Genomic DNA, 27345 nt, shown 5'->3' on the forward strand with positions numbered 1-27345 from the left:
ATCGATTAGAAAAATGTTCACTAATACAAAAGTTGTTCATGAATTCGAAAACTGTTCGTTCATTTCACAAAATGTTTGTCTAAACAAAATAAATGTTCGTTAATTTCAAATTTTGTTCCCAAATTTCAACAATATGCTTGTCGATTCAAAAAACGGTTTGCTATGTCTTGAATTTAATTAGTTTTTGGTAAGTATTTATATGTCTAGGCGTTGGGAGTAGTTCGTGGTCAACGAAATTAGTTTAACATGGACACTGCGGCCATCAACGGCGAGGGTGAGAAATAATATAAGTGGCAACATCATGGGCTACCCTGTTAAAGTAGATGACGCTCATATCTCGGGGTATTGAGCCATATTATTTGGCTAGGAGATAATATTTTTGCCTCCGTTGCAACGCACGGGCATGTTGCTAATAATAAAGAGACTATTGCTTCTAGCGGTACGTCATAAAGTTGCCCTTAAAATTGCCACATATTACACTCAATGCCACCTATAAATGAAAAACGGCTCAGTTCACTACATCAGCCGTGGCCTTTGATTCATATACAAGTATTCCCTAATGAATCACAAGCATTTGATTCATATACAAGTATTCCCTAATGAATCACAAGCACATAGGTGTTCCACTGGCTAGACCCGCAATATACCATAGGGGAGACCTGGGTTTGATCCTTACTTTTGCCCATTTTTTGTTTCTGTTTTTTTCTCTCTGAATTCTTAGCAAATGGGCTCTATAATGTTGCAATTTGGGCCTAACAACTAATGTTTCTCAAACAATTTCAAAATATTCATATCTTTCAAACCCCAACTCCAAATCTAACATGTCATATATGAAAGTCCCTAGGAAAATTATGTAGATTCAAATATGCTATTATCTTGCATGTTAATCATTTCTAAAATTATGTTTAAGGTGCAAGTTTAATTAATACCTTCTTTTTATATAGGGTATTTTGGAAAGGCTCTCACAAATTATGTTTAAGGTGCAAGTTTAATTAATAATATATGCTCTCTACCCCATATAGTTGAGTATATATGTAGTTTCATGCTCTCACAAAAGATATTATTGCCACCATAGGGGATGGTTTTTTTGGATAGCCATAGAGGTTGTTGATTCCTACCGGATACCATATGCTAAAGGTTACAATACGTACAGAATCATCCTCACTGTTTCACAGTGCACGATAATCAACCCATATACAATGATGTCACTAAATTGTTAATACGAGCTTTATGTAAAGAAGTTGTTGGTTGTGTGGCATCGTGAACTGTTTCAAATTAATTTGTTGATGTCGTCGAGTATGTCTGAGGTGTGATTTTTTTTTCTTCCGTTTTAATGCACGGGCATGTTTGATAGCTCTTCGAGGTTCGGAGGTTGGGTGGTGGAAGGCATTGATGTGGCGTCGAGGCTTCTGTGGCGACGATGATGGGGCAAGTGAAGTCGGAGGCGTTGCGGTGGTTGCGGTAGTCGGCTCTTCTCCGACGTGTCTGTGGGATTACCTCGAGAGGTGGTTCGTTCAGTGGTCTTCCACGGCGCCAACCTGGCATAGTTCTTCTTTGGATCTCTCATTCTGAGTCAAAGCTACGCTGCCCTCGACACGGAGTTCTGGCACGGATCTTCGTGTGTTTCTGCACGGCCTCTGGGGTGAGAGTTTGGTCGGTGTTCGTCCACAGCAAAGTCGGAGTCGCTTGCTCGGTGATTAAGGATGGCGACGACGCCTGCTAGGGAAGAAGTGATGACGATGACGCATGTGTGCTAGCTCGGCGAGATACTCTTTGTAAAGGTGTGTGTGGGGCATTTGTGTGTGCCGCTCAGCGGTTTGTAGGGGAACGGTTTGTGACGGTTTTCCCCCAATTCCCTGGTCAATTCTCTCCTACTTAATTAATGGATGAGGCGACGGTTTTCCCCCAATTCCCTGGTCAATTCTCTCCTACTTAATTAATGGATGAGGCAAATCTTTTGCCTCTGTTTCAAAAAATATATATCAACAGCAAAATAAAAGTATTCACAGAATTTCTTTTAAAAAATTGAAACTTCAAAATGGCGGTTTCTACCTGAAACTTCGGACTTGGAGACAAGCCTGTTATTAGACAAAAGCATATTATCACTACATATTTAATTCGGCACGGGCATACATTCCCCTTGACATTTGGATCGGGTACATAAGCAAAGGCACGGAAGTGCCCAATTCCTCCAGAGTTCACTAGCATTGGCGACCTAGCTAAACATATTCACCATATGATTGGTGGCTAAAAATGATCGACTCAGGCAGCTACATCAAGAAGGCGATTGTCTCCGTGATGATGCTTGCCTTGATGATGCTTGCCTCGTGGGAAATTTGAAAGGAGCGAAACGCTAGAGTTTTTCGCAACACGGCTACCCCGACTTCCATTGTTGTTGCCAAGATCAAAGAGGAAGCCCATCTTTGGGCACTGACGAGTACTCTTTTTCTTTTTGCCGCTCTACAGCTTATGTCTAGACCTTCTCCTTAATTAATGAAAATGGCAAGTCTTTTGCCTCGTTTCAAAAAGAAAGACGTTATTTATACAACAAGCGGCATACTGGCCTAGCCTGTGTTCTGCATGCCAGCAGCAATGCCCTTCATAGTCAGGATGAGGGTGTCCTCCAGGCCTGGGGCATACTCGCTCCCACGGTTCAGTTGCACCAGCTCGGCGGGCTCCTTGTCGCAGAACTCCTTGGACAGGGGAGGCTGTTGTGGCGTCACCTCAAAGCTGGGGTCTCTTATCCGCTTCAGGGTGTAGGCTTGGCAAACATTCAAGGTTGTGATGTAGGACTCACGCAACCGCAGACGCTGCTTTAGGTAAGGATCCCCTTCAAGAACGTCCTTGTGACCAGCAACCTGGACAAATCAACAATGGTTAGAAGAGCCATGCGCGGAGATTCTGGTAATTATTTTTATTATGTCTGATATGTATAGGTCAGTACATTTTGAACAAATCATTCAACTAATCATTTTATCTACTTCTGAAATGGCACCAGCCAAATTCAACTAACCATGTAAAAGGCTTAATGACCAATTACGTACACATCCGAGTTGTTTTGGACACTGAAAGTCTCTAAGGTTGCATCTTGACCATCAGTTTTATGAAAGATAGGTTTCCTTAAATGAGCCTACGTACACATTACGGAAGTATATTTCAGGATGGACCTAGTAATAGTATTATCAAGTTACGTGCTGTTAGCACTTTACCTGAAGGAGTAACTGTTTTGTCTCTTCAAAGTTTTGTCTCAACTGTTCCCCAAAGGACTGCAGATCTTCAGCCACAAGCAATTTGTCATATAAAGCAGCAATTCCTGGATCTCCCTTGGCAAAAACCATCTCAAGTAAGTCAAGGGTGACCCTGAAGAATGGCCACTCATTGTACATTTCTTTCAGAGTATGGATGTTCCTGATGTCCTTCTGAATGATATGTTTAAATGCTGCACCAAACCCAAGCCATACAGGAAGATGAAACCTTGTCTGTGTCCAAGCAAAGATCCATGGAATTGCACGGAGTGATTCTATGCCCCCACTAGGCTTTCTCTTCGATGGCCGGCTGCCAATATTCATCCGACCATATTCAGTCTCAGGTGTTGCCTGAAACAATGGATGCACAAGTTAGTACAAATTAGATCTTGATCTCCACCAAGTTCAAACCCTGCTTCAGTCAGCACTATGATATAATTCAGTGACATTTACATTGTTGATATGTCAACCATACGGTCGTTTAGTACAAGTCAATGCTCACAATTTAGAGAGTGCACATGTCTAAAAATAATGCGAAATAAATCAAAACTAACAGTCCACATAGCAATGGGAAATGAGCATAATCCCTAGGTTGGTATTTGCTCTCTTGAAGAATCTGAACAGTAGTTTTTGTGCTCTATGCGAAGCCGTTTAGTGCCATACCCTAGATGGCTAAAGTCCAGTAGCCGAAAGCATCACTAGCTTGCGCTCTGACCAAAGGCAGGCTTTAGGTACGCTTTAGTTTGAAATCACTAAATATATGCTCAACCTAGTTTATGTCCATGGTACAATCGTGCATACCTTCTACTATCAACCAGATGAGATAGGGCTTTGATAGGTCAGAGTCAGTCTCCCATAAGACTCTAATTCTAGGTTCCGCCTAATTTTCCTATAATCAACCAGAAAGCCATGGCATACACGCTCAAAAACAACAAAACCACCTTTTAGCATGCAGCTTTGTAGAAACGTTGACTTCATGCTCATGCTAACTGCAAGGTATATGATAAAAGCATTGGATACAGGTGAACGTACCGAGCGGAAGTATTCAACAAAGCGTGGTTCTTGGAAGACTATTGATCGATACTCTTTTGTTGCCACAACAGCCATCTCATCCATTAGAGCACGCCATTCTGGCTTGGGTGAAATTGGGGGATGCATTCCATGCTCGAGAGTAGCTGCAGTGAAGCGCTGCAGAGTTCTAAAGCACAAGTGTTCCTCTCCAAACGAGTGCTCTATGACCTCGCCTTGAACCGTTACACGGAGTGATCCATGTATTGTGTCTGGTGGTTGAGATAATATGGCAAGATGACTGGGACCCCCTCCTCTGCCAACCGTTCCACCTCTTCCATGAAACATTGTCAACTTTACTCCGTAATGCTTTGCAACCTTTATGAGCTCTTCCTGTGCTTTATACATTTGCCACGCTGCAGAGAGACGCCCAGCGTCCTTGCCAGAGTCTGAGTATCCAATCATGACCTCCTGTTTGCCATTGATCCTATCCATATACCAGTCTACTGAAAATAGGCGTGCAACCGCTGCTGGAGCGGCTTCAAGATCTGCAAGCTTCTCAAATAGTGGAACAACTCTCAATGGCTTTTTTATATGGCACTCACGCTGTAAAAGCTCAACAGCAAGCACATCGGATGGGGCAGTTGCCATTGAGATGATATAAGCACCAAAACAATCTGCTGGAAGCTCAGCAAGGATATGAAATGTGCCTAAAACATCAGCAACTTCTTCAGTCTGAGGAAGATCTGAACCGAACAATGGGCGTTTGCCCCTTAGTTCGGACAACAGCCACTCCTGGCGTTTCTCCTCAGACCATTCAGCGTAGGATCCGATCCCAAGATGTGTTGTTATAGTATCAAGGACATCAGTGTGTCGATCAGATTCCTGCCTGATATCAAGTTTCACAAGAGCAAGCCCAAAAGTTGATACTTGACGCAAGAAATCAAGAAGGCTTCCATCAGCTATAGGTTTGTCACCACAAGCACACAAAGATCTGTAGCATAGCTCAAGAGGCTCGAGAAACTGCAACATAGGAGAACAATTAGACAACTAATGGCGGCAACCTTCACGAAGAAGTCACATCTGATGATAAGAGCTCACCATCTCGACATTAGTAAAAGTAGACTCCTCAGGAATGTCAGAAACTCCAGTTGTCAATATATGGCGAGAACGTTCGCGCGTATAATACAATTTATCCCTGACATCACCGAGTATGACACGATAAGGTTCATTTGAAGGAACTTGCTTCCAGAACTCTGCAGCAAAGACATTTCTTAATAATAGGCAGTTCAGCAAGCAAATTATTCTTCGCAAGGAAAGGAGTAAAATCAAGCGGTTTACGCGACTACAAATTATTTTCGGTGCCAAGAAAAAAATAGCCATGACTACAAGATATAATTATTGAAGTATTCTCTGAGACCATGATATAATCTATACAAGTTAAAGTATATATAGTCTAAGTTAACCATGTCTACTTTTTGTGGCCATATAGCATGGACCTGCATACGCATGAGGATATCAATCAAACCAGACAGCAGTATGTCGGCGTTCTGGAAACCAGGGTACCCAGACTTGCCTGCCTGCGGCCCATGGCGTGGCTCCTTCGACGGCCTGGTACGGTCCACCTCCAAAACCATCAAGACAAGACCCTCGCGAGAGGCCAAGCCTCGCGAGGCGGACGACACCAAGACCTCCCAAGGGAGCGGCCTCCCAAGGAGCGGAGATTTCTATGCAGGTAACCAGCCTCATGAGGCTACGATGACGCAAGCCATGACCACCAAGGCAGGCGGGCGCCAGTGGGCGCAGAAGAGGCAGTTTTCTTTTTGGTGCAAAGGAGGTAAGGACAGGCATGGGTTCCGAGGAATCTGGCAAATGTTTCCATTCCGGTGCAACAAGACCAAGACCGCCAGCACGGCAGGACGGATGTCTTCGCCGAGCCCACCGTTGCGTCACGACCAGAAGCTTTGCAGGCGAAGACCACCATTCGTCAGGATAAGATGTACTACTTGTCCCATTTCAAATTGGCCACTGTGGGATCCCTTCCCGCCTACTTGGGGGAAGAGGATCAAGGCCACTATAAATATAGGTTAGCCACCACCGTAGAAGGGGTCGACTCATTCCTCACCCCTGAACCTCGCGAAGTTGTTCTCCCTTGTACCAGTTCATCCTCAGCCCCTCGAGAGGCTAATCCTAAACTGCCGTGTTCATCTTCTTCCTTGCCCACGTGAACCGGGCTAGGCTGTGGGGCGATGAGCTGGTAGGCTGGATAGGTTGAGTTCTTCGCACACGCCCCAGAGTTCGAACCTTTCTTGGGTTTGTGGAGCCCTGAATCCGACATTCCGACATTTGGCGCGCCAGGTAGGGGCATGTCGAAGTCCTTCCACCGTTCGTTCCGCCTCCGTTCCGTCGCACCCATGGCCGACGCTCGTCGTGTCCATGCCGAGCACCAGGCCACTCGTGTCGCCCAGACGGCAGCCGTGGGCAACGGCGCTCCTCGCCGCTCCGCCTCCCCGATGGCTAACGCTGCCACTGACCCTGCTGCTCGTGAGCAGCAGGATTCGTCGCTGCCGCCTTCCGTGCGGCGTGATGGACGCACCGCAACTCCATCACCCACTCCGGCCACGGCATCTGTCATCTCATGCTCGTCGCGTGCCGGCAAACGCGCAGGCCTCACTGTTCATGGCACGGGAGCTCTTGCATTACCGCCCGGCCAATGATCTCTACGACGACTGGCTCGGCCGCATCGTTGAGCTCGTCAACACCGCCGGTGAGGCCCCTGCACCGTCCGTTCGTCCCGTCCCCCGCCGTCTCAGGCGGGCGATGTGGCTCACGGCGCGCCTCCTCTTCTGCGCAGCGCTGACCCCGTGCCCAGGCGTTAGGCGCCCCAACGCAACCCGCCGCGCGACGAAGCTGTGAGGTGGTGCAGCGGCCCCAAGGAGAAGCGCACGCGCTTCCCGCGCCGCCGCGTCAAGACCGCGTGCCACCGAAAGTGATGGCGCGCGGGCGCCAAGACCAAGCTCCACCCACGCGACCGGCACCTGTGAGTGCGGCAGGCTGTCATGCTCTCACCCCGGAGCTGCGCCGTGTCGTTTGGCCCGGCAAGTTCAAGCCGGATCTGCCTCCACACTACGACAGCACCCCCGACCCCGCAGAATTTCTCCAGCTCTACGAACTGAGCATCGAAGCAGCGAACGGCAACGACAAGGTCATGGCGAACTGGTTCCCCATGGCCCTCAAGGACGGCGCGCGTTTTTGGCTCCTGAACCTTCCGGTGGGGTCGATTTCTTCCTAGGACGAGCTTCGTGAGCGCTTCATCGCCAACTTCCAGGGTAGTCGTGACCGCGCTCCTGAAGTATGTGACCTGCGGCGCGTGAAGCAGCAGCCGGGCGAGATCTTGCACAAGTACATACAGCGCTTCACGAACGTTCGCCTCAAGACCCTCATCGATGTGGCGCGGGGCTCAACGTTCTCTACGTCGAGACGTTTGAAACGCTCCAAGTGCCCTACGACCAGCTTCTGCCCACCAAGCCTTTCTCAGGAGTCACCGATGGCTCCACCGTTCCCCTGGGGCAGGTACGCCTCCCAGTCACCTTCAGCAAGCGCGACAACTACCACACCGAGCTCGTCGACTTCGACGTCGCCCACATCGGCCTCCCATACAATGCCATCCTCGGGTATCCGGCCCTCGCCAAGTTCATGGCAGCAACTCACCACGGCTACAATGTCCTCAAGATGCCAGGAAGTAGCAGCAGCATCACGGTCGCTTGCGACGAAAAGGATGCGGTGTGCTCCCTATCAGCGCCCTGGTGTCCACGTCTGAGGTCATCTTCCTCAGGACGGGCGCCGCCCGGGGGTCGGAAAATTTCTCGTTGCTCCACCTCTCGAGCCGTTTGGGCAGCGCGGTCGACAGCTCCAACCGCTCGTTGAGGCCCTGGGTATCCACGAAGATCCAACGGCGTCGGAAGTTTTCCACCTTCCCAGCCCTCATGAGCACGTTGTTCTTGTGAACCGCGACGAAGGACACGCAGCCGGAGCGCTAGGTTGGATTGTGCAGCCACAGAGAGAAGAAGTGCCGGAGGAGGGGCATGGAGGGCCTCACGCCCACAAAGGCCTCGCAATAGAAGGCGAAGATGGACAGGAGGAGGATGGAGAGGGGCTGGAAATGCAGGGCCTAGCCCTGGTAGTGGTCAAGGACGGCGATGAAGAACTCGGAAAGAGGGGGCACGAGCCCGCGAAGATGTTGTGGGGGAATAAGGGGTAAACTGTGCGCGCCAGAGTCCGCTGCTCGGCGGAGCCGGCCCAGATTACGGTCTCCTTCCACTCGTTCTCGTCGCCCGCCGTGTATGGGAGCACGAGGGCAAGGTGCCCCTCCTCGGTGATGGAGGACGCGTTAAGTGCAGGCGCAGGAGAGGAGGACGAGCTTGCAGCGTGCGCCACGGGCTGCCACTTCTTGGGAGCCATCAGCGGGGTCACCAGCGCCGGAGTTGGAGAAGGAAGGGGGGCCGAGCTCGATTGGATCTGGAGATGTCCTTGGTGGAGGAAAGGGGATCTGAGGCGAGGCAAGGAGTAATGATGGCCTGGCGGGGTGAGCCAGCCTTTTGTCAGCCCGGACAGTTGCCGAGGCGACGTAGGGGAGCGGAGGCGTCCGCGTCCTGCCGAGCGCCACGTGTCAGCCTAGCCCGCAGGCGATTGGGACCCGTGGCACTTCGCCCTTGTCCCTTGGCTTCACCTCGAAGCCAAGTCCGAGCGCGCCTTGGGCCCGGGGGCTACTGTCAGCATTCTGGGAATCAGGGTACCCAGACTTGCCTGCCTGCGGCCCATGGCGTGGCTCCTTCAACGGCCTGGTACGGCCCACCTCCAAGACCATCAAGACAAGACCCACGTGAGGGGGGAGGGGCCAAGCCGCCCCTCGCGAGGCGGACGACACCAAGACCTCCCAAGGGAGCCGAGATTTCTATGCAGGTACCCAGCCTCATGAGGCTATGATGACGCAAGCCATGACGACCAAGGCAAGCGAGCGCCAACAGGCGCAGAAGAGGCAGTTTTCTCTTTGGTGCAAAGGAGGCAAGGACAGGCGTGGGTTCCCGAGGAATCTGGCGAAGGTTTTCATTCCGGTGCAACAAGACCAAGACCGCCAGCACTGCAGGACGGATGTCATCGCCGAGCCCACTGTTGTGTCACGACCAGAAGCTTTGCAGGCGAAGACCACCTTTCGTCAGGATAAGTGTACTAGTCCCCTTTCAAATTGGCCCCTGTGGGATCCCTTCCCGCCTACATTTTGGGGGAAGAGGACCGAGGCCACTAAAATATAGGTTAGCCACTACCGTAGAAGGGGTCGACTCATTCCTCACCCCTGAACCTCGCGAGGTTGTTCCTCCCTTGTACCAGTTCATCATTAGCCCCTCGAGAGGCTAATCCACCACAAAGCAGGAGTAGGGTCTTACACCGCAAGGTGGCCCGAACCTGGGTAAACTGTCGTGTTCATCTTCTTCCTTGCTCACGCGAATCGGGCTAGGTTGTGGGGCGACGAGCTGGTAGGCTAGATAGGTTGAGCTCTTCGCATACACCCCAGAGTTCGAACCTTTCTTGGGTCTGCGGAGCCCTGAATCTGACACAGTAATCAGCTAGGTGTAGATTGAGGAGAGGGAAAATATCTATAAGACTATAAGTTATGAAATATATTAGATTAGTTGTTTAGATAGAGATAGATATTTTTTTTATTTGAGAATAGATAGATATAGAATTGATCATCTTTGAATTAGACATCACCTTCCTTAGCTATAAGAAAAGCTTCTTAGAGGTCAATTCGGACATGTAGCAAGCCTCAGAGTCTCTCTAACCAACCAATGGATATTAGGCCTTGAGAGCAAGTGCCCCTATTATTCAAACCCTATCCAAAATATTTCTGTTTTCAATGGTTCATAACTGTTGAACTGGTTTATGGGCCTGGCCCATCTCCACTCTAGCCCAAGCCCAAGTGAGGGGCTGACCCAAGAAAGGAGGAACCAGACGCTGTCTTGGAGTAAGGCGCCGCTACAGACACACGAGCTGGTACCCTTCCCCCCCCCCCCTTCCCTCTCCCTCTGCCAACATGTATCGAGCCAAGCAGTGGCGCGTACTCACTTGCCAGTGAGGCGACAGGGCTCGGCAGGGTCAGGCGAGGGAAGGAGGCTGCTCGTGCGGCTGGGGCAGGGGCTGTGACGCAGGGCAGCAGCGCGGGTGCTGCGTAGCCAGGCGGCAGCTGTGTGCGCGGCAAAGTTAGAGGAATGAGGGGCGGTACGGCCGCTCCAGTGGAGACAAGAAGGGATGTGTTGACTTGCTGTTGCTGCTGCTTGCGGTGCGGCTGCGCCAGGGGAGAGAAGAGAAGTGCTTCTGCTGCTTGCACTTGATTGTTGTCTGCTGCTCCTCCTGAGAGTTGCTGTCGTTGATTGACGAAGACGCTGGAGTGTTGCTGCTGCTGCCTCTTGCTCGTGGTGCTGATGGATATTGTGTGCGGCTGCTGATGGCCGATTGTAGAGTCACGGCTGCTGCTGAGTGCAGCTCAGCTGAAGGCTGCTGTTGCTGGTTACAAAAGGACGGAGGCAACGACTAGAGCTGCTGCTGCACGGAGTTGTTTGCAAGGGGGAGAAGAAGGGGAAGTAGCTGGTCAGGAAGATGAGTGAACAAAAAGGACTTGCTGGGGTTCTTGAGCAACTCACTCGGTTCATCGCAGACTCAGACTCTGGGGTAATCGTTCCTCGACAGGAAGTGGCTCAGAAGATCGAGTTGTTGCCCACTGACATCAAAATAGAGGGAGCTACCAACTATCTGAGCTGCTCTCGAAGGGCAATGCTGGTTGTGGAGCAGCAGGACCTTGATGGGTACTTGTTGGGCACTGTCGAAGAACCAGGAGAAAAGATTAATGCGGAGGGAAAGAAGTGGAGGACCATCGACTCTTTGCTTATTGGGTGGTTGTTGAACTCGGCGGTGCGCCATTGGACGCTTATGGAGGGGTACAAATATCTGCTGAGATATGGAAGACTCTGTCCACCCAGTACTCCAGCAAAGAGTTGATGGTCCTGCTCCACAGCCAGCATTGCCCTCCGAGACCAACTCAGATAGTTGGTAGCCCCTCTAGCTTAACGTCGGTGGGCAACAGCTCGATCTTCTGAGCCTCTTTCTGTCGTGGAATGATGGCCCTAGAGTTCGAGTCCGCGAGGAACCAAGTGAGCTCACTGATTACGAGTCGAAGGACTAGTCGAGACTAGTCGATGGACTAGTCTATGAGTCGCAACTGTGGTGTCGACTGCAAATCTCGTGTAGACTAATTCGGTGAGTCGAGCGGTCGAGAGACTAGTCTACGACTAGTCTGGACTAGTCCTGTTGTCTGAGTCGCTCGACTCAAATTTGGGAGGGGAAAATTGGAGAGCGAGCTATGAGAACAAGCCGCCTGGACGAGGCCACCGCTAGCACCCACTGACCCGCCGCCGGGACGGCGGATGGCGAAGCAAGGCGCGGCAGCCGGCCGAAGCTCGTGCTCGGGCGGCGGCCATGGCCGTGCCCCGTAGGCGCGTGTGGCCCTGTGACGAGAGAGAGAGAGAGAGAGAGGAGAGGATGCACGGCGGTGGTCGGCGGGCTCGCCAACGGCGGAGGCGCGGGTCGCGCGCGCGCACTTTTGTGCCTGATGGCGCAGGCGGCGGCGACGGGATCGATCGGAAGCTAGGGTTACAGAGGCTGGGACAGGAAGTAGGCTAAGTAGGCTGGCTACTTGGGCCCAAATGGGCCAGCTGGGGGTGGCATGCTGAGCTGCACTGGGCTGGGCCTGGCGAGCGTTGGCTATTACTGCTGGTTTTATTGTATATACTGTAATGTGTTGTACAGTTTACTACATAGTGCTACTAGGTATTAGTAGTTGACTACTACAGTACTTTGTCGACTAGTCTAGCACTAGTCTAAGACTAGTCCGATTAGTCTATGAGTCTCAACCTCGGAACGACTCAACGACTCGTCGACTCGTAATCCTTGAGTGAGCTGCTCGAGAACCTCATCATGTCCTTTTGTTCACTCGTATTCCTGACCAGCTACGTCCCTTTCTTTGTGGGCAAAACTGAGGTGACATGTCAGTGATGGCATATGTGGCAGAACTGCAGGCTTTGTCGGCAGACCAGGATAATTGTGATCCTCTGGAACTCTATGATGCGGCTTCGAGAGTCAGGGCACAAGTGGATGGCATGCAGGCGTGTGTTGAAACTTTTTGATGGCCTCAAAAAGATTGCTTTGATCGCAGGAAGGCATCCCTACTACTACACCAAACTCTCCTGCCTACTATTGATGAGGCTATTGCATGATGACTCGGGAGGGGGAGCTTTCTCTTGAGCAAGCAGACGTGAAGATTGTGCCTACTTCGACCTGTGCAGCAAGTGACCACACAGAAGGGAGAGCTCTCAGGGACTGTTATACATGTGGGGAGGTAGGTCACCGAAAGTGGGAATGTCCAACTTGCAGTAGAGGCAGGAGATATAACAAAGGAGGAAGTGGCAGAGGCTAGGGGCAGAGGTGGATACTCGGGAAACTCAAAGGTCAGAGGGCACACATGACAGTTGAAGGGGACACTGGGACGTCAAAGGGCGAAGAAGTAGGTGATGTTGCTTATGAAGACTTTGCTCACTGGGCCTCCACTGATGAAGGTAATTTGGAAAAGGCATCTCTTGCTACTAATGAGAATGCTCCAGAGTAGATTCTAGACTCTGGAGCATCTAAGCATGTTGCGAATAAATCATGTGTGTTTGAGTCTTACAATAATCATCCTCCTACTCAAAAGGGCACTACATAAACTGTTGATGGTACAAAACAACTTGTAGGGGTTGGCACAGTAAAGTCCATCGACCATCTCCCTATCCTCACTTTTACATGAGCCAGCTTTTCCAGTCAATTTGATCACTTTCAGTGCTCTAACTGATCAAATAGACTTACGTGTGATCCGTGACAAGTTCGGTTGCCTTATTCAGGAGCGACAGGCGGTTGGGACTTGCACCAAGCGTAGGGGGCTCTGGTATATGGACCAGGAGGTGCAGCCAGACTTGGTGTGTGCTGCGACCATGGAGAACAAGGAGAAGCAGGTGATGATCCATTACTGTAGAATGGGGCATATATCTTTTGATAAGATGAGTAAAATATTTCCGGATGTTATGTGCAAGAGAGACAAGGGCAAGTTGACATGAGATGCTTGCGAATACGCCAAACACACAAGAGCCTCATGTGGGGGCTTAGGAGCATCTCCGTTTATGGATTCCTTCGTATGTATGGACTTCCCCAATGGTGTCAATGAATGGAATGAAGTACTCTATTACCTTTATCGATTGCTATCTCGTATGACTTGGATTTATTTGATGCATCACAAGGATGAGGTGTTGAGCTGTTTTCAGAATTTCAATGCCTTGGTGAAGAATCAAAGTTGTTTTCAGAATTTCAGTGCCTTGGTGAAGAATCAGTTTCAGGTGAGTGGTACAAAGGAAGAATCGACATATTCTTGAGGTTCCTCAGTCATTATGTATACGCTGAATGTGCCAAGTTCTTGTGGAGCCTCATCAACCGGACACCGTCAAGAATACTAAGCATGAAATCTCCGTGTGAGTTGATGTTTGGAGAAACTAAGTTTGTTGTTCATCAAACTAAGCACTAAAGAAAAACAAGATATGGGTGCTAACCACATTGCCGGCAAAAAAGGAAGCAGTAAGTTGTAAAGTGGATCTACGCCATGAAGCAGAATCCCGAGGGGGAGCTGAAACAGTATAAGGCCAGATTGGTCGCCAAAGGATATAGTCAAACTAATGGGATTGACTATGATGAGATGTTTGCTCCAGTTGCAAAGAAGAACAAAGTAAGGATATTGGTTTCATATGCTGCAAACTATGGGTGGAAGCTGCATTCAAGAATGCCTTCTTACATGGTGAGCTGCAGGTAGAAGTGTACATGGAGATACCACCAGGTTTTGGTACTTCAGAGATTCAAGAGGAAGGTATGCAGGCTGAAGAAATCCTTGTATGGACTGAAGCAATCCCCAAGGGTCAGGCATGGTTTGATAGGTTCAGACGTGTTCTCTGTGTTATGGGGTATGGTCAATGTAACGGTGACCACACGATGTTCTACAAACACTCTGATAGGAAGATCACCATTCTTAGTGGATGACATTATCATCACTAGAGATGATAAGAAAGGATCAGAGAGATTTCAAGGGGTGTCTGAGCAAGGAAATTGAGGTAAATGATTTGGGCAACCTAAAATACTTCCTTGGCATTGAAGTGGCCTGGATATAGAAGGGAATATCTTTGTGCTGACAGAAATACACCTTGGATCTCTCGAGTGACACGGGCATCATGATGGGATGTCGTGCAGCCCCTACTCTAAAGGGCCGCCCAGTGCATGTAGCTCCCGCTTGCGCAGGGTCCGGGGAAGGGTCCGACCACTTTGGGTCTTTTGTACGCAGCCTTTCCCTGCATTTCTGCAAGAGGCTGTTTCTAGGACTTGAACTCATGACCTCATGGCACAAGGCAGCAAGGCAGCAGCTTTACCACTGCAGCCCCTACTCTGATTGAACAAAATCATCAAGTGACAGCACAATCAGGACAACTAGTGAATAAGGAAGATTATCATAAACTAGTTTGGAGGTTATTGTACTTGTGTTGTACAAGGCCTGACATTACATATGTCGTGGGTGTGGCGAGAAAATACATGCATGAACCAAGGAGTGGGCATCTTGATAGTGTGCACAGAATCCTGAAATATTTGAAGGGCGGTGCGGGTAAAGGGTTGTGGTTTGCGAAGAGTGGACATCTTGAGGTGGCTAGCTATACTAACTCTGAAAACGCAAGTTGTCAAGATGATAGAAGATCAACTTATGTGCTTGTGGGAGGAAATTTGGTTTCATGGAGAAGAATTAGACAGTTGAGTCTAGATCAACAGCAGAAGCTGAGTATAGAGCCTTATCTCAAAGGTTGAGTGAGATACTCTGGGTGAAGCACCTAATAAGCAAGTTGAAACTTCTGAGGAAGAAACTTGACAGTGTGGTGTGACAATCAGTCAACCATAAGCATTGCTAATAATCCAGTTCAACATGATAGGACAAAACATGTGGAAATTGATCGCTTCTTCATTAAGGAGAAACTTGATGTTGGGATCATCAGCCTTACTCATGTCAGCTCTGGCAGTAGTTTGCGGATTGCTTAACAAAAGGACTGGGAACAAAGGACTGTAACTTGGCATGTCAGAAGATGGGGATGATAAGTATCTACCACCCATTTTGAGGGGGAATGTTGAACCGGTATATGGGCCTCGCCCATCTCCACTTTGGTCCATAAGGCCCAAGCCCATGTGGGCGCTGGCCTAAAGAAGGAGGAACAGACGTTGTCTGGAGTAAGGTGCCGCTACACACGCACGGATGGACACAAGCTGGTATGTCTCTCTCTCTCTCCGCCAACAATAACAATATATGATTGGTGTTTAGAGCATCTCCAACAGCCGCGCCAAAAGACGTGCGCGCGCGGTAAACTGGCTTTTTAGCGCGCGCGGGACGTTTTCGCGCGCTCCAACGGAGGGGGGAAACTAGAGCGCTCTGGAAACGATTGCGCGCGGGGCGGAGAAAGCTTGCGGCCGCGTGCTAGATTTGGCGCACCGCTTCCGGCTCGCCTATAAATTGCGGCGCTCGCCACGCGGCCACCCATCGCCATCCACACTGCCGCGCGCGCTCTGCCGCTTGCTCGCCGCTTCCTCTACCGCTTCCTCGCCGCTTCCCCGCCCCGCCACCGACGCGCCACCATGCCGCCACGCCGCCGGGGATCTTCGGGCTACCGCGGCGTCCGCGAGCGCCCCTCCTGCGCCTTCTACTCCGAGATCCGGTCCGGCGACGTCCGCCTCGGCCTCGGCACATTCGAGACCGCGCACGAGGCCGCCCGCGCGTACGACGCGGCGTCGTGGCGCCTAGGGAGACCTCGCGCACAGATGAACTTCCACGACGTCTACACGCGTGAGCAGGCGCAGGTCGTCGCCCCTCCGCCTCGTCTTATAACAGACCAGGACTGTGAGGAACACAGTCGGCGGCAGCACCGCCTCCTCATCGCCGAGGAGGACGAGCGAGCCATGGCGGAGTGACGCCGGCGCCACCCGGAGGACGTCGCCGCCGAGAACGCCTTCTAGGCGGAGAGGTCGGCAAGGCGCCGCGCGGAGCAGGCGGACAGGCGTCGGCGGAAGGCACTGGCCATATCGCAGTGCGATCTCGTTAACACAGGTAGGAAGTCGTTCTTCGCGTCAGACGATGAACGTTGGGATGACCTGTGGCTCGATACCTCGAACAACACCAGCGAGGATGATGATGAGGAGGATGACTCGAAGTAGGTTCTAGTTGCACCGTAGTTTTTATCTAGTTGCACCGTGGTTTTTATTATCTAGTTGCATCGTAGTTCTTTTATCTATCTATGCGATGTCTCGTTTTATCTATGTATTGTGAAATATCTATGTATCGTTTTATCTATCTATCTATCTATCTATCTATGCATATGCACCATAGTCCAGAGTGTTTGTGCGAGAGCGCGCGCTGCATTTTAGCGCACCTGCTGGAGCTACGCGCGCGCGCTAAATTTACCGCGGCCGCAGGAGCCAGCGCTCCCCGCCGCGCCAAAGCAGGCGATCGGCGCGCTGCAAACTGATTTTTAGCGCGCCGCGCGTTCGGCGGCTGTTAGAGATGCTCTTATAATGAGAACTTCCAAGCCTCTAGAATTAATATCAATACCTTATCTCTATAACAAAAAATAATCAACACCTAGATCTTGTCAAGGTAACGTGCCTGATCCAGTAGATTTTAGCAGATTTTGATCTAGTAGATGCACTTATCGAATCATCCGACAAGCTAAAATTAAATGATGATCCACAACATGTGGTAAATAATAAATGGCAATAGGCATGCACATTTTTATATGCAAAGGAACTAAAGCATATAGTTTGTAGTGAAGTTAAGATGCTTTTATAGAGCCAAGTCTGATGTGGTTAAAATGACAAAACATGGCTAAAAATATAAAAGAAAAACCATGCAAAGTTTCTTTGTGTTGAAGTGATACTGCATGTGTCAAGAGCAAAGCAAGAAGAGAAAAGAGCATCCAGTTTTTCCGATGATAAGCGGGCCAACACTTACGCAAATTGACCAAAACACTTATTGCCAAAATTAAATTTCTGTTACCTATATAGTGCTTTGCAGATTTTTTTGAGGAACGATGTAGTTCATCTGCACGGACCCGAAGTTCATCACTGCAGCGCCACATAGAAAGCTAGAAAAACATCTTTTGTTCTTAATATTGGGATATTAATATTGCAAGAGTGCCTTACAGCATGTAAAAGTACTTCTGTTGTTAGAATACCTCAAACATCAGATCTTCTATCTGAGAGAAGTACAAGTTAGCAGCCATCATCCTTGCTAACAAGCAAACATCACGTGTGACCTCCGGTGTAACCCTTGGATTTCCTATGAAACGAGAGAGTATAAGATAGGTTCTAACATTATTTATTATGGACAGGAAAAAAGCCTCTAGTTCTACCTTAAATATTATGTCCAGACCAACCGAAATATATATAGTGTGGGCCGAACAAGTCCCGGACAGTCCGGCCAATTGTTCGGGCCTTTCTTATCTAGTTCTAATATATACATCTCAAGATGGCTTCAAATTGAAAAACGTGTGCTCCTGCGGAGGATCCAGATACGGCCAAACAGTCCAGCCAAATTCGGAGTCCAGACTAATGCCCTCCAAGTAAGGTTAGTTTGACAATTTGGACGGAAATTGGAGTCATTTTCTTGTTCTTGTACGGAAAGTCCAGCCACCTCATATATAGATGAGAGGTGATGGCTGATTGAACAGCACAATCGATCAATAAATCAATCAATCTACCACTTTTACCTTTTACAATGGTAAAATGACAACTTTTACCTTTTACTGTTTTGGCTATTATGGCCGCATATGAGTTCGGAAGGAGGTGACCCAAAAAACAAAGTTGTTTGCCATGACGAAGCGCACAACTTTCATGTTGAACACTTTTTCAATTGAGGCCATAATAAGGACGTTTTTGTGCAGGCCAAAATCTGCTGTACACTCACATGTACCGCTATGAAATCTGATATCTTCCCCGCAAAAAGATCTAGTACGTATAACAGACTCTTCATAAAAGCATAATTCCCTTTCCTAAATGATCATTGATGTACAAAGTGGCATAGGAGAAAGTACCATCACGGTCACCACCCATCCAGGAGGAGAACTGAATGAGAGGAGCGTTGTAAGGAAGACGCTCATTAATCCCAATATTTTTCAAAGCAGTGTCAATCCGGCGCAAGAATTTTGGTACACCCTTCCATATAGTTTCATGGAAATAACTCATTCCGGCACGCATTTCATCCTGAGGAGTGGGAGGTGTCCTGCGGATTTCATCGGTTCGGAAGGCAGCTTGAATCTGTGAAACGTGTTAAGAGATGAATCAAAAGAGAAAAACATGATGGGACATAATAGTAGAAAACAAGAAGTGATTTTCCACATACATTTAAAGTTTTAAACTTGCATATAATAAGCTACGCCTACCATGTTGCATAGATTATTTACATTATCTCATTATCTTATTTGACTAAAGATGAATATGTGACCACTTTGGTCAAATCATACTGAGATCTTGTGTTGAATGTGTCATGAAAGCTATCATAGGTGTGGGTTTATAACAGTTGAGAGGGGTACAGGCTACATATTAAATGGGCAGTTATACTCCCTCCGTTTCTTTTTACTCCGCATATAAGATTTGGTCAAAGTCAAACTACACAAAGTTTGACCAAATTTATATAAAAAATTATGAACATCTACAGTACTAAAACTATATAGTATGAAAATATGTTTCATGGTGCATCTAAATATATTGATTTCATATTGTGAATGTTTATGTTTTTTAATATAAAGTTAGTCAAACTCTATAATGCTTGACTTTGACCAAACCTTATATGCGGACTAAAAAGAAACGGAGGGAGTACTAGTCAAGAAAGGTTTTGGTGTACCCTTTATATTGAAATATCAAATTTACTTTATAATATTCTCATCTCAAATTGAATAGTTTCTTTAATTTACCTCCCTCTGCAGAGCCTCATCGAGCTCCTGCTTGTCATCGGCAGTGATATCCTTTGCATACAACTGCCGCAGGCAATTTCGGATCCTGCACAATCAATTAACGCCACAAAATTTTAGAGTATCCACAAAGGCGAAAGCAATGGGAGTGGGATTCATTGTCCATCACATCACCTCCCGTGCTTCTGGAGCAGGGACCTCCTGACGGATTGCGTGGGGTGCGCTGTGAACACAAGATCGACAGTCTGGTTCTTGAGTGAATCGAACACCTCCTCACGGGACTTTCCGAGCTCGGAGACCAGCCGCTTGAGTGTCTCCTCGATGTCAGACTCGGTGGGCGCTGATGCCTCGTCACCGAGGTCCCCCCGCTTGAGCTTGCTCCGGCGGCGGAACGCGATCTGCACCTCCTCGGCCAGGTTTGCGAGGTTGAGCATGTGCGAGAACGAGCTGGAGACGACGATGGAGTCAGCGGGGGACAGACTGGTGAGCTTGCCCCCGAGCTCGCCTATCCGGGCCTCGTCCCGATCGGTTTCGTACTCCGCCGAGAGCTCGTAGCACTCCTGCACCTGCATAGGAGAAGAGAACCAAACAGTCCGTATGGGCATGGCGTCGGACAGATGGTGTGCGGATCTGGGAAGTAGAGGAGACGGGAAGGGCGCACGAATTCGCGGAGGTGGGGGCCGTGCAAGTCCTGGAGGATGTCGAGGAAGCGGTCGACGAGGAGGGCGTCGTACTCGACGAGTTTGTCGTCCTCGGAGACCTTGCCGGGGACGAGGAGCCGCAGCTGCGCGTCGATCGACTGGTGCCGCTCCATTGCGGCCTTCCCCGAGGGCGCCGCCATCTGGCTGCGCGCCCGCGCCTGCGTCAAATCAAGCGGGTCCCCTCTGGGTTCTGCGGGCAGCTCCCGCCGATCCTCCGGTGCGTGCTCGCACGTGGCGGCGGCGGTGGAGGCTCGTCGGCGTGGGATGAGGGATATGGGACGGAACTAGGTAGGCAAAGATCGGAGTCTTCTTTTTTAGGGGTTTTGATTTTTTGCCACCACTTACTTTGTACTTTGATAATTTGTCACTCTTTATATTGTAATTGATCTATTTCCTCTTTTTAGTTTGGACTTTGATCTTTTGCCACTTTTTCACCCAAAAACAATACTTACAAAAAGTTGGCATAATATATACATAAAACAGTGGACCAAAATACCCTTTGTGCTAATTTGACCGGTGCATCCTGCCGATTCACCCGTTGAAATCAGATCGGAAGGGGATGAACTCGTTCACCGCCGCCGCCCCTCCTGCCTTGTCATCGTCGCCTCTGTTGAGTGTCGCCTCCCCTCCCTCCTTGCGCCGCTATGCTCCAGTCTGTCCGCGGCTGCGTTGCCGGAGTACCAGATGTCGCTGGTGAGGTGGGGCGCCACTCTCCTCTGGTTTGTCCGCGCCCGCGTGTATGTCTCGATGGAATCGATATGTTTCCGCGTGTGTTGTCGGCGTGTTGTGTAACTCGCCGGAATCGATTAAGTCGTGCACGTGCTTGTCTGCCAAATCAAAATGGGAACGGGCCGACCCGGCCCTGGCCCCGGCCCCGGCACAATGGCCCCAAGGCCAATATGCGAGGCCATGGGCCGACCCATTTCATCAAAAATTTGTGGCCCCATTGACCCATTGGGCACATGAGGCCGACCCAAAATTTAGCAAATGTTTACACTTTCCAGAGGATTACAGGTTTTTTGAACCAAATGTTTGCACCGTCCAACATTTGTGGCCTCGCCAAATTACTAATAAGTCCCAAAAAATAGATGTCAGCAAATGTGTACACAGTACAGTAAAATGACAAGGTCTAACCTTTTCACATTTAGTAAAATGGCGAGATCATGTTTCAAAGAGTATCAAGCTAAAGACCTTAGTCCAACGGATTCGAACAAGATCAAAAGATTACAAGTTTCAAAGAACGTTAAGCTAAGGACCTCAATCCAACAGACTCGGACAAGATCAAAAGATTACTAGTTCAACATGCTAAACTTTTCACATCCAGTAGGTTATAGAGAAAGCTGACATGTCTTTGCTTCATCATCTGCTTGAGGTTTAACATGAATTGCTCCAACAAGCATCAATCCTCGATATCTGTATTTACAAAGAAACGTTACAAGAGTAATTCTGTGCACATCAACTAAATAGTATATTTATCCTTAAAAATACTAAATAATATATTTATGAATAAAGGAATATTCTTAGTGGCAAAGGCATGTTCCAGAAAACCAATTCATGATCAAGTTTGTAAGAAAATACACTTCTAAATATCCATCATACACTACCCATCATCCACTTCGCAACAAAGATTAGAACAAAGAGAATATTCCCGATTCTCGTAAGCATGTCAACAAGCAAGAATGGAAAAAAGAAATATATATTAGAGATCAACTATAACTTGGGGAAATCAAAACTAACAGCACTAGTTTTGTGTGTAAAACACTATATACTCATCTACATGATTGGGCTGCATCTTGCAAATAGTTTCCTGGAACAAACTGTAGATATGAAATCCCTCATTAAAAAGCAGGCTTCATACTTTAAGTCTACTTTCATATACATGGCACTATATACATCAGAAGGTTTCTCATACCTTGTAAGTCCATTATAATGTCATGAACTGAAGCCAAGCTACGTTGAGTATTAGCTGCAGAAAAAAAGAAGAAACTTGTAAACTTTAAGCATTAATAAGAAACAAAGAAGAAACTTGTGTCGTATGGCTTTACCGGTGGCCCGTATCCAATCTTGTAAGCAAACAAGAGCTTCAAGTGTCATTGCGGTCATTCGACTTGGAAAATCTGATAGGACCCTCTTCCCTGTGCTGAAGGCAAACTCGGATGCCACCGCAGAGGCAGGAGCCGCCAAGATATCTGATGCCATGCGACTCAGCGTTGGGTATTCACCTGAGTTGGTCTGCCACCATGCAAGGATATTGAATTGATCACTTCGACAGATGGGTACCTTTGACAAGTACGAATCAAGTTCGGTAGAATCCAAATTTATTGATCGAGCAGTGAGGGTGACATGATGGTCCCAATCAGCCATAGGATCTTCACCACTTACAGCCATGTCATCATCACCTCCTTGTGACATGGGATCTGAGCCATTGCCATTCAATTGGAGGTATTCCTTGAACAACCCTTGGAACACATTTTTTATTTTAGCAATCATTGCTGCAGCTTCATTCCCGAACTCTAGGCCAAATCGGAACTCAATATATTTCAACTTGAATTGTGGGTCCAAAATCACTGGAATACAAAGGCTCAACCATGTCATCTTCCAATACCTTCTGAATTTTCTCTTCATATATTTGACCGTTGTACCCATCTCAGAATCCTCTTCATAATGTTGTTGCTCTAAGGCCAGCTTCACTTTCCACATTTCATGGAAATACAAGTTAGCAGTTGGATATTTTGTGCCGGATATCACATTAGTGGCTTCATAAAATACATTCAGTAGCCTGCAAACATCTTCGGCATTTTCCCAATCCTCAAAAGATGGCTTGAAGGTATATTGTTTATCTTGAATGGCCAAAGAGTCAAACACTCTGCGATACTCCTTTGCTATATCAACCATCATGTAGGTTGAGTTCCAGCGAGTTGGAACATCAAGACTTGGAGTTCTCCCACATGATACACCATGCTGCGCAACGATTTCTTGAAATTTTTCCTTTCGACTTGGTGAGCTTCGAATATATTTAACACTTTCATGCATCATGTTGATCACTGGACCAAGGAAGTTCAATCCTGCTTGACATATCAGATTTATGACATGGGCGGCACAACATTGGTGAAACAACTTGCCACTACCAGGTAACATCTTCTTAAGCAGGAGATGTGCCTTCAATAGCTTCATCATTGCACCATTGTTCGATACATTATCTAGCGTCACAGCAAAGAGATTATCTTCAATATTCCACTCTCTTATGAAATTCACCATGATGTTGAACATTGCAGCTCCTGTGTGCGGCGTCTCCATAGCTGCAAATTTCACTATCCTCTTTCGCGGCTTCCACTCCTCATCAATGAAGTGGGCTGTGATGCAAATGTACCCCATTGTCTGATTTGATGTCCATAGGTCTGTAGTTAAAGAAATCTTGGATTTGGAGTTTTGGAACATCCTTTGCAGAATTCTCTTCTCTTCCTTAAATGCTTTCATGCAGTCCTCCTTCACTGTTTTTCTACATATCATCTTAAAGCTAGGATTTAGACTAGAGACAAATCTTCTAAATCCATCATACTCCACCAATGAGAATGCCAATTCATGCAAGACTATCATCCTCATAAGCTCTCGGCGTGCTAATGCCTGATTAAAGGTCCAAAGCCCCATTGCAACTCCATCAGGACTCATGATAGAAGCACTCAGCTATCCAGAAACTCTAAGAACCTTCTTCCTTTCCCTGCATCTCTTCAAATGTTTGCGCAATGAACTTGTTCCATGTTTACGCTCAGCACAAATATTCCTTGAACAGTGTTTGCACTCATCAGCTACAACTATGCCATCAACACGGATAGGCTCATATTCTTTCCACACTTTAGACAAAAACTTTCTTCCCGGTTCAGAAAATGATCCCATGTCAATGATCTCAGCCCCTTCCTCTTCATCCACATTATCTCGCTCTTCTTCATCATCATCATCATCTTCTTCTTCTTCTTCTTCTTCTTCATCCTCATCTTCTTCTCCTTCCTCTTCTTCTTCATAGTCAACATCTTCTTCATCAGCCTCATCTTCAAAATCAACCATACGAGTGTCTTGTGAACGTCCTGCTGAGCAAAGGACACGAGTGTTAACATTGCAATTACGAGTATTTTTTATTTTAGCAATAATTAATTTGCATCCCAAGAAAAAGAAAGATCAACAATATTGACCGTGATAAGCTCTACAAATGTTTATCGAAGAAGGAGACACCCCTGGGGGTGGTTGATCCCTTCTCATTGTCGCACCGGATATCAACGATGAACCACCACTTTGGTATGCCTCATGGTCCCCTTCTTCCTCTTCCATTTTTTCTGATCAGAGGGAAATATAGGAACATTAGAGAGCATTAACTTTCAAAATCAACAGCAGATGCATGCAGATAGGAAACCGGACAGTTTAGTTTACTGTCTAATCACTGCCGGCAAAGCATCCCATTGAGCAACACTATAGAAACAGTGAAGAAACCGCTGCCAGTAAAGCATCCCCTGAACTGACACTAAAAAGTGCTGGACTTATCGATGGATTAGCTACACTGGTATGCATATACGCAAACTCAACCTGGCAGCTAGCCCAAGAAAAAGAAGTCACAGGACCCTATATCACAGAATAGAAAGAAACTCATAGTTGGACATATGCACTACTCCAGGAAGGTTTTTTGTGAGCATCATCAACTTATGAAGTCGCATACACTCGCACCCTCATGCTAGCCACAAACTTCAGTTTGTCCATCCTATCAGCAGAGTAAAATTTGCCGATTCAACAAAAAAACAGAGTAAAATTGTTTCGCAGGACAACTATTTCTGGTTTATTTAGTAACCAACAGCAGGAACTAACACTAATTACTTTTCCTCGGATCAGAGGACCGAAAGGCATGCTTCATGGCCACTCTGAAAGAAAGTGGCATGCTGCATAAAAAAGAAAACTGGTGCTGAATGCTAAACTACAGCTACACAGGAGCTCAACTAAAGCACTATTTCTTCTTGAAAACAATTAAACAAGTCCCATGCTGGTCAGTATCTTCCAAGCTCCAACTACTGAAACAATTGTAGACAACACTGACCAAGAACCTAAACTAGACCAATCATGGCAGCTGCGCTGGGACAGGGAGGAAGCCGGCAAGAGTCTCACCTGCGTGATGATGACGATGAGGACGGCGACCGAAATGGCGAGGTAGATGGTGGACGGGACCACAGGTCAGCGAGCTCGACGGCGACCAAGACGACGAACGAGATGCGGGAGGAACGCCGGCGGCAGCAGGCCAGCAGAGATGTTCAGGGGCATCCGGCGGCGGCAGCAGGTCGGGAGCGGCTGGTAGAGAAGGTCGGGGGATGCCCGGGGCGGCAGAGATGGCCGACGACGGAAGAAATCGTCGAGAGCTAGGTTAGCGCTCGTGGCGACGGCAGAGATGGAGGACTAGGTTAGCGCTGGGTCGACCCGTCTGGTCCATCGGGTCACACGGGGCCGGCTCCACTGACCTGTTTTGTGATTCGAGGCCAACCCGCCTGGCCCATTGGCCTCGAGATTTCGGGCCGGGTCAGTGACCCAGCGGGCCGACCCGGCGCATTCCCATCTTAACTCCCAAAGAATCCATCAAGCAGCTTGTTAGCTTACCTTGGCTAGCTTCTGTACATACAGAGCATACATGCTCGCCAGCGCCGCGTGCTGTTGCCGCTACTTGTGCTCGCTGCGTGCCGCTGTTGTTTATGCTCGTTGGAGTTGAGAGGGGAGCGGCGCTTTGGCCCATGGAGAAGAAGCAGAGGAGCGGGAACGTGGTCTATGGGACGACGAGCACGGCGGCAACAACGACTCTTTCCATCATTACCTTGTCGGCGACGAGGCAGTGGAGGTTCGCCGGTGCGTGTTCTGGTGTCCGCCCAACGCGTGCGTGGTCATGACTCATGTTTGTGGGCCGGTGGCTGTCGGTGTCAAAACCGGCGGATCTCGGGTAGGGGGTCCCGATCTGTGCGTCTTAGGCTGATGGTAACAGGAGGCAAGGGACACAATGTTTACCCAGGTTCGGGCCCTCTCGATGGAGGTAAAACCCTACTTCCTGCTTGATTGATATTGATGATATGAGTAGTACAAGAGTAGATCTACCACGAGATCGTAGAGGCTAAACCCTAGAAGCTAGCCTATGATGATTATGATTGTGATCGTCCCTCTAAGGACCAACCTCTCCGGTTTATATAGACACCGGAGAGGGCTAGGGTTTACATGGAGTCGGTTACAAGGAAGGAAATATAATATCCGGATCGCCAAGCTTGTCTTCCACGCAAAGGAGAGTCCCATCCGGACACGGGACGGAGTCTTGAGTCTTGTATCTTCACGCTCCAATAGTCCGGACGGAGCATATAGTCCGGCTGTCCGGATACCCCCTAATCCAAGACCCCCTCAGTAGCCTCTGAACCAGGCTTCAATGACGATGAGTCCGGTGTGCAATTTTGTCTTCGGCATTGCAAGGCGGGTTCCATCTCCGAATACTCCAAAGTACCTGTTACGACGAATAGTGTCCGGCTTGCCATCAATGTTATACTCCTCGGCTTCTGTGCCTCAATAATGACCCTTTCCACGTGTTGAGCGAATGCGAGGAGCCGAGGCATTTTTGCATTTGCCACCCCCCTGTCCGGCAGGTTGACCGTCTATTTGAGGAGACGGGGATTCTCAGATCCAAACCTCATCCTCTTCCCTCGAGCAAGCATCCAACAGAGCGCTCCGGAAAAACCATTCCAACATGGCTGGTCGCCGCAGCTCTTCTTCTCGCTCTCCTCGCTCCAAGCCGGGTGACTGGAAAGAGTGTTCAGTTCCTCATAGTCGTTTGATAGAGTTACAGACCCAAGGGTTTCTCCCATCGGCATTCATGGTCCCCGTCCGAGCCGGAATAGCCACTTATAATGGCAGGGAGCAAGCGGAGGGATCTCCTAATCCTTCCCCAGAGGAGCGAATATGCCTCATCCCGCATCTGCTAAGGGGCGTCGGGTTTCCTATCCACCCATTTCTTCGCGGGCTCCTGGAGTTCTACGGCCTCCAGTTGCACAACTTCACCCCTGCCTCCGTGCTGCATATAGTAGGATACGTCGCCCTTTGTGAGCTATTTCCAGGCTGTGAGGCTCACTTTGGGTTATGGAAGAAGCTGTTCTGCCTTGTCCCCCGCAACCAGGGAGAATCCCTATGTCAAGTGGGCGGAGCCGAAGTATGGCGCATCGCCGAGATCGGATACCTATCCGGGACTCCCAAGAAGGCACCGGAGAACTGGCC

General features: G+C 48.6%; 1 protein-coding gene across 1 annotated transcript; it reads right to left on the reverse strand.

The window, feature by feature from the left end:
- Positions 1-2045: 2045 nt before the first annotated feature.
- Positions 2046-20397, reverse strand: LOC123137097 (phosphoenolpyruvate carboxylase 1). The gene is made up of 10 exons (XM_044556683.1): positions 20034-20397; positions 19547-19938; positions 19376-19460; positions 18497-18719; positions 17639-17742; positions 17461-17548; positions 5355-5509; positions 4278-5276; positions 3210-3596; positions 2046-2858 (listed from the first exon to the last, which is right to left on the reverse strand). Exons 1-10 carry the CDS (start codon positions 20211-20213, stop codon positions 2565-2567), a joined length of 2907 nt encoding a protein of 968 aa, XP_044412618.1. The 5' UTR covers positions 20214-20397; the 3' UTR covers positions 2046-2564.
- Between the last annotated feature and the right edge of the window lie 6948 nt (positions 20398-27345).

This window comes from Triticum aestivum, chromosome 6B (assembly GCF_018294505.1).
Source record: "Triticum aestivum cultivar Chinese Spring chromosome 6B, IWGSC CS RefSeq v2.1, whole genome shotgun sequence".
NCBI lineage: Eukaryota > Viridiplantae > Streptophyta > Magnoliopsida > Poales > Poaceae > Triticum > Triticum aestivum.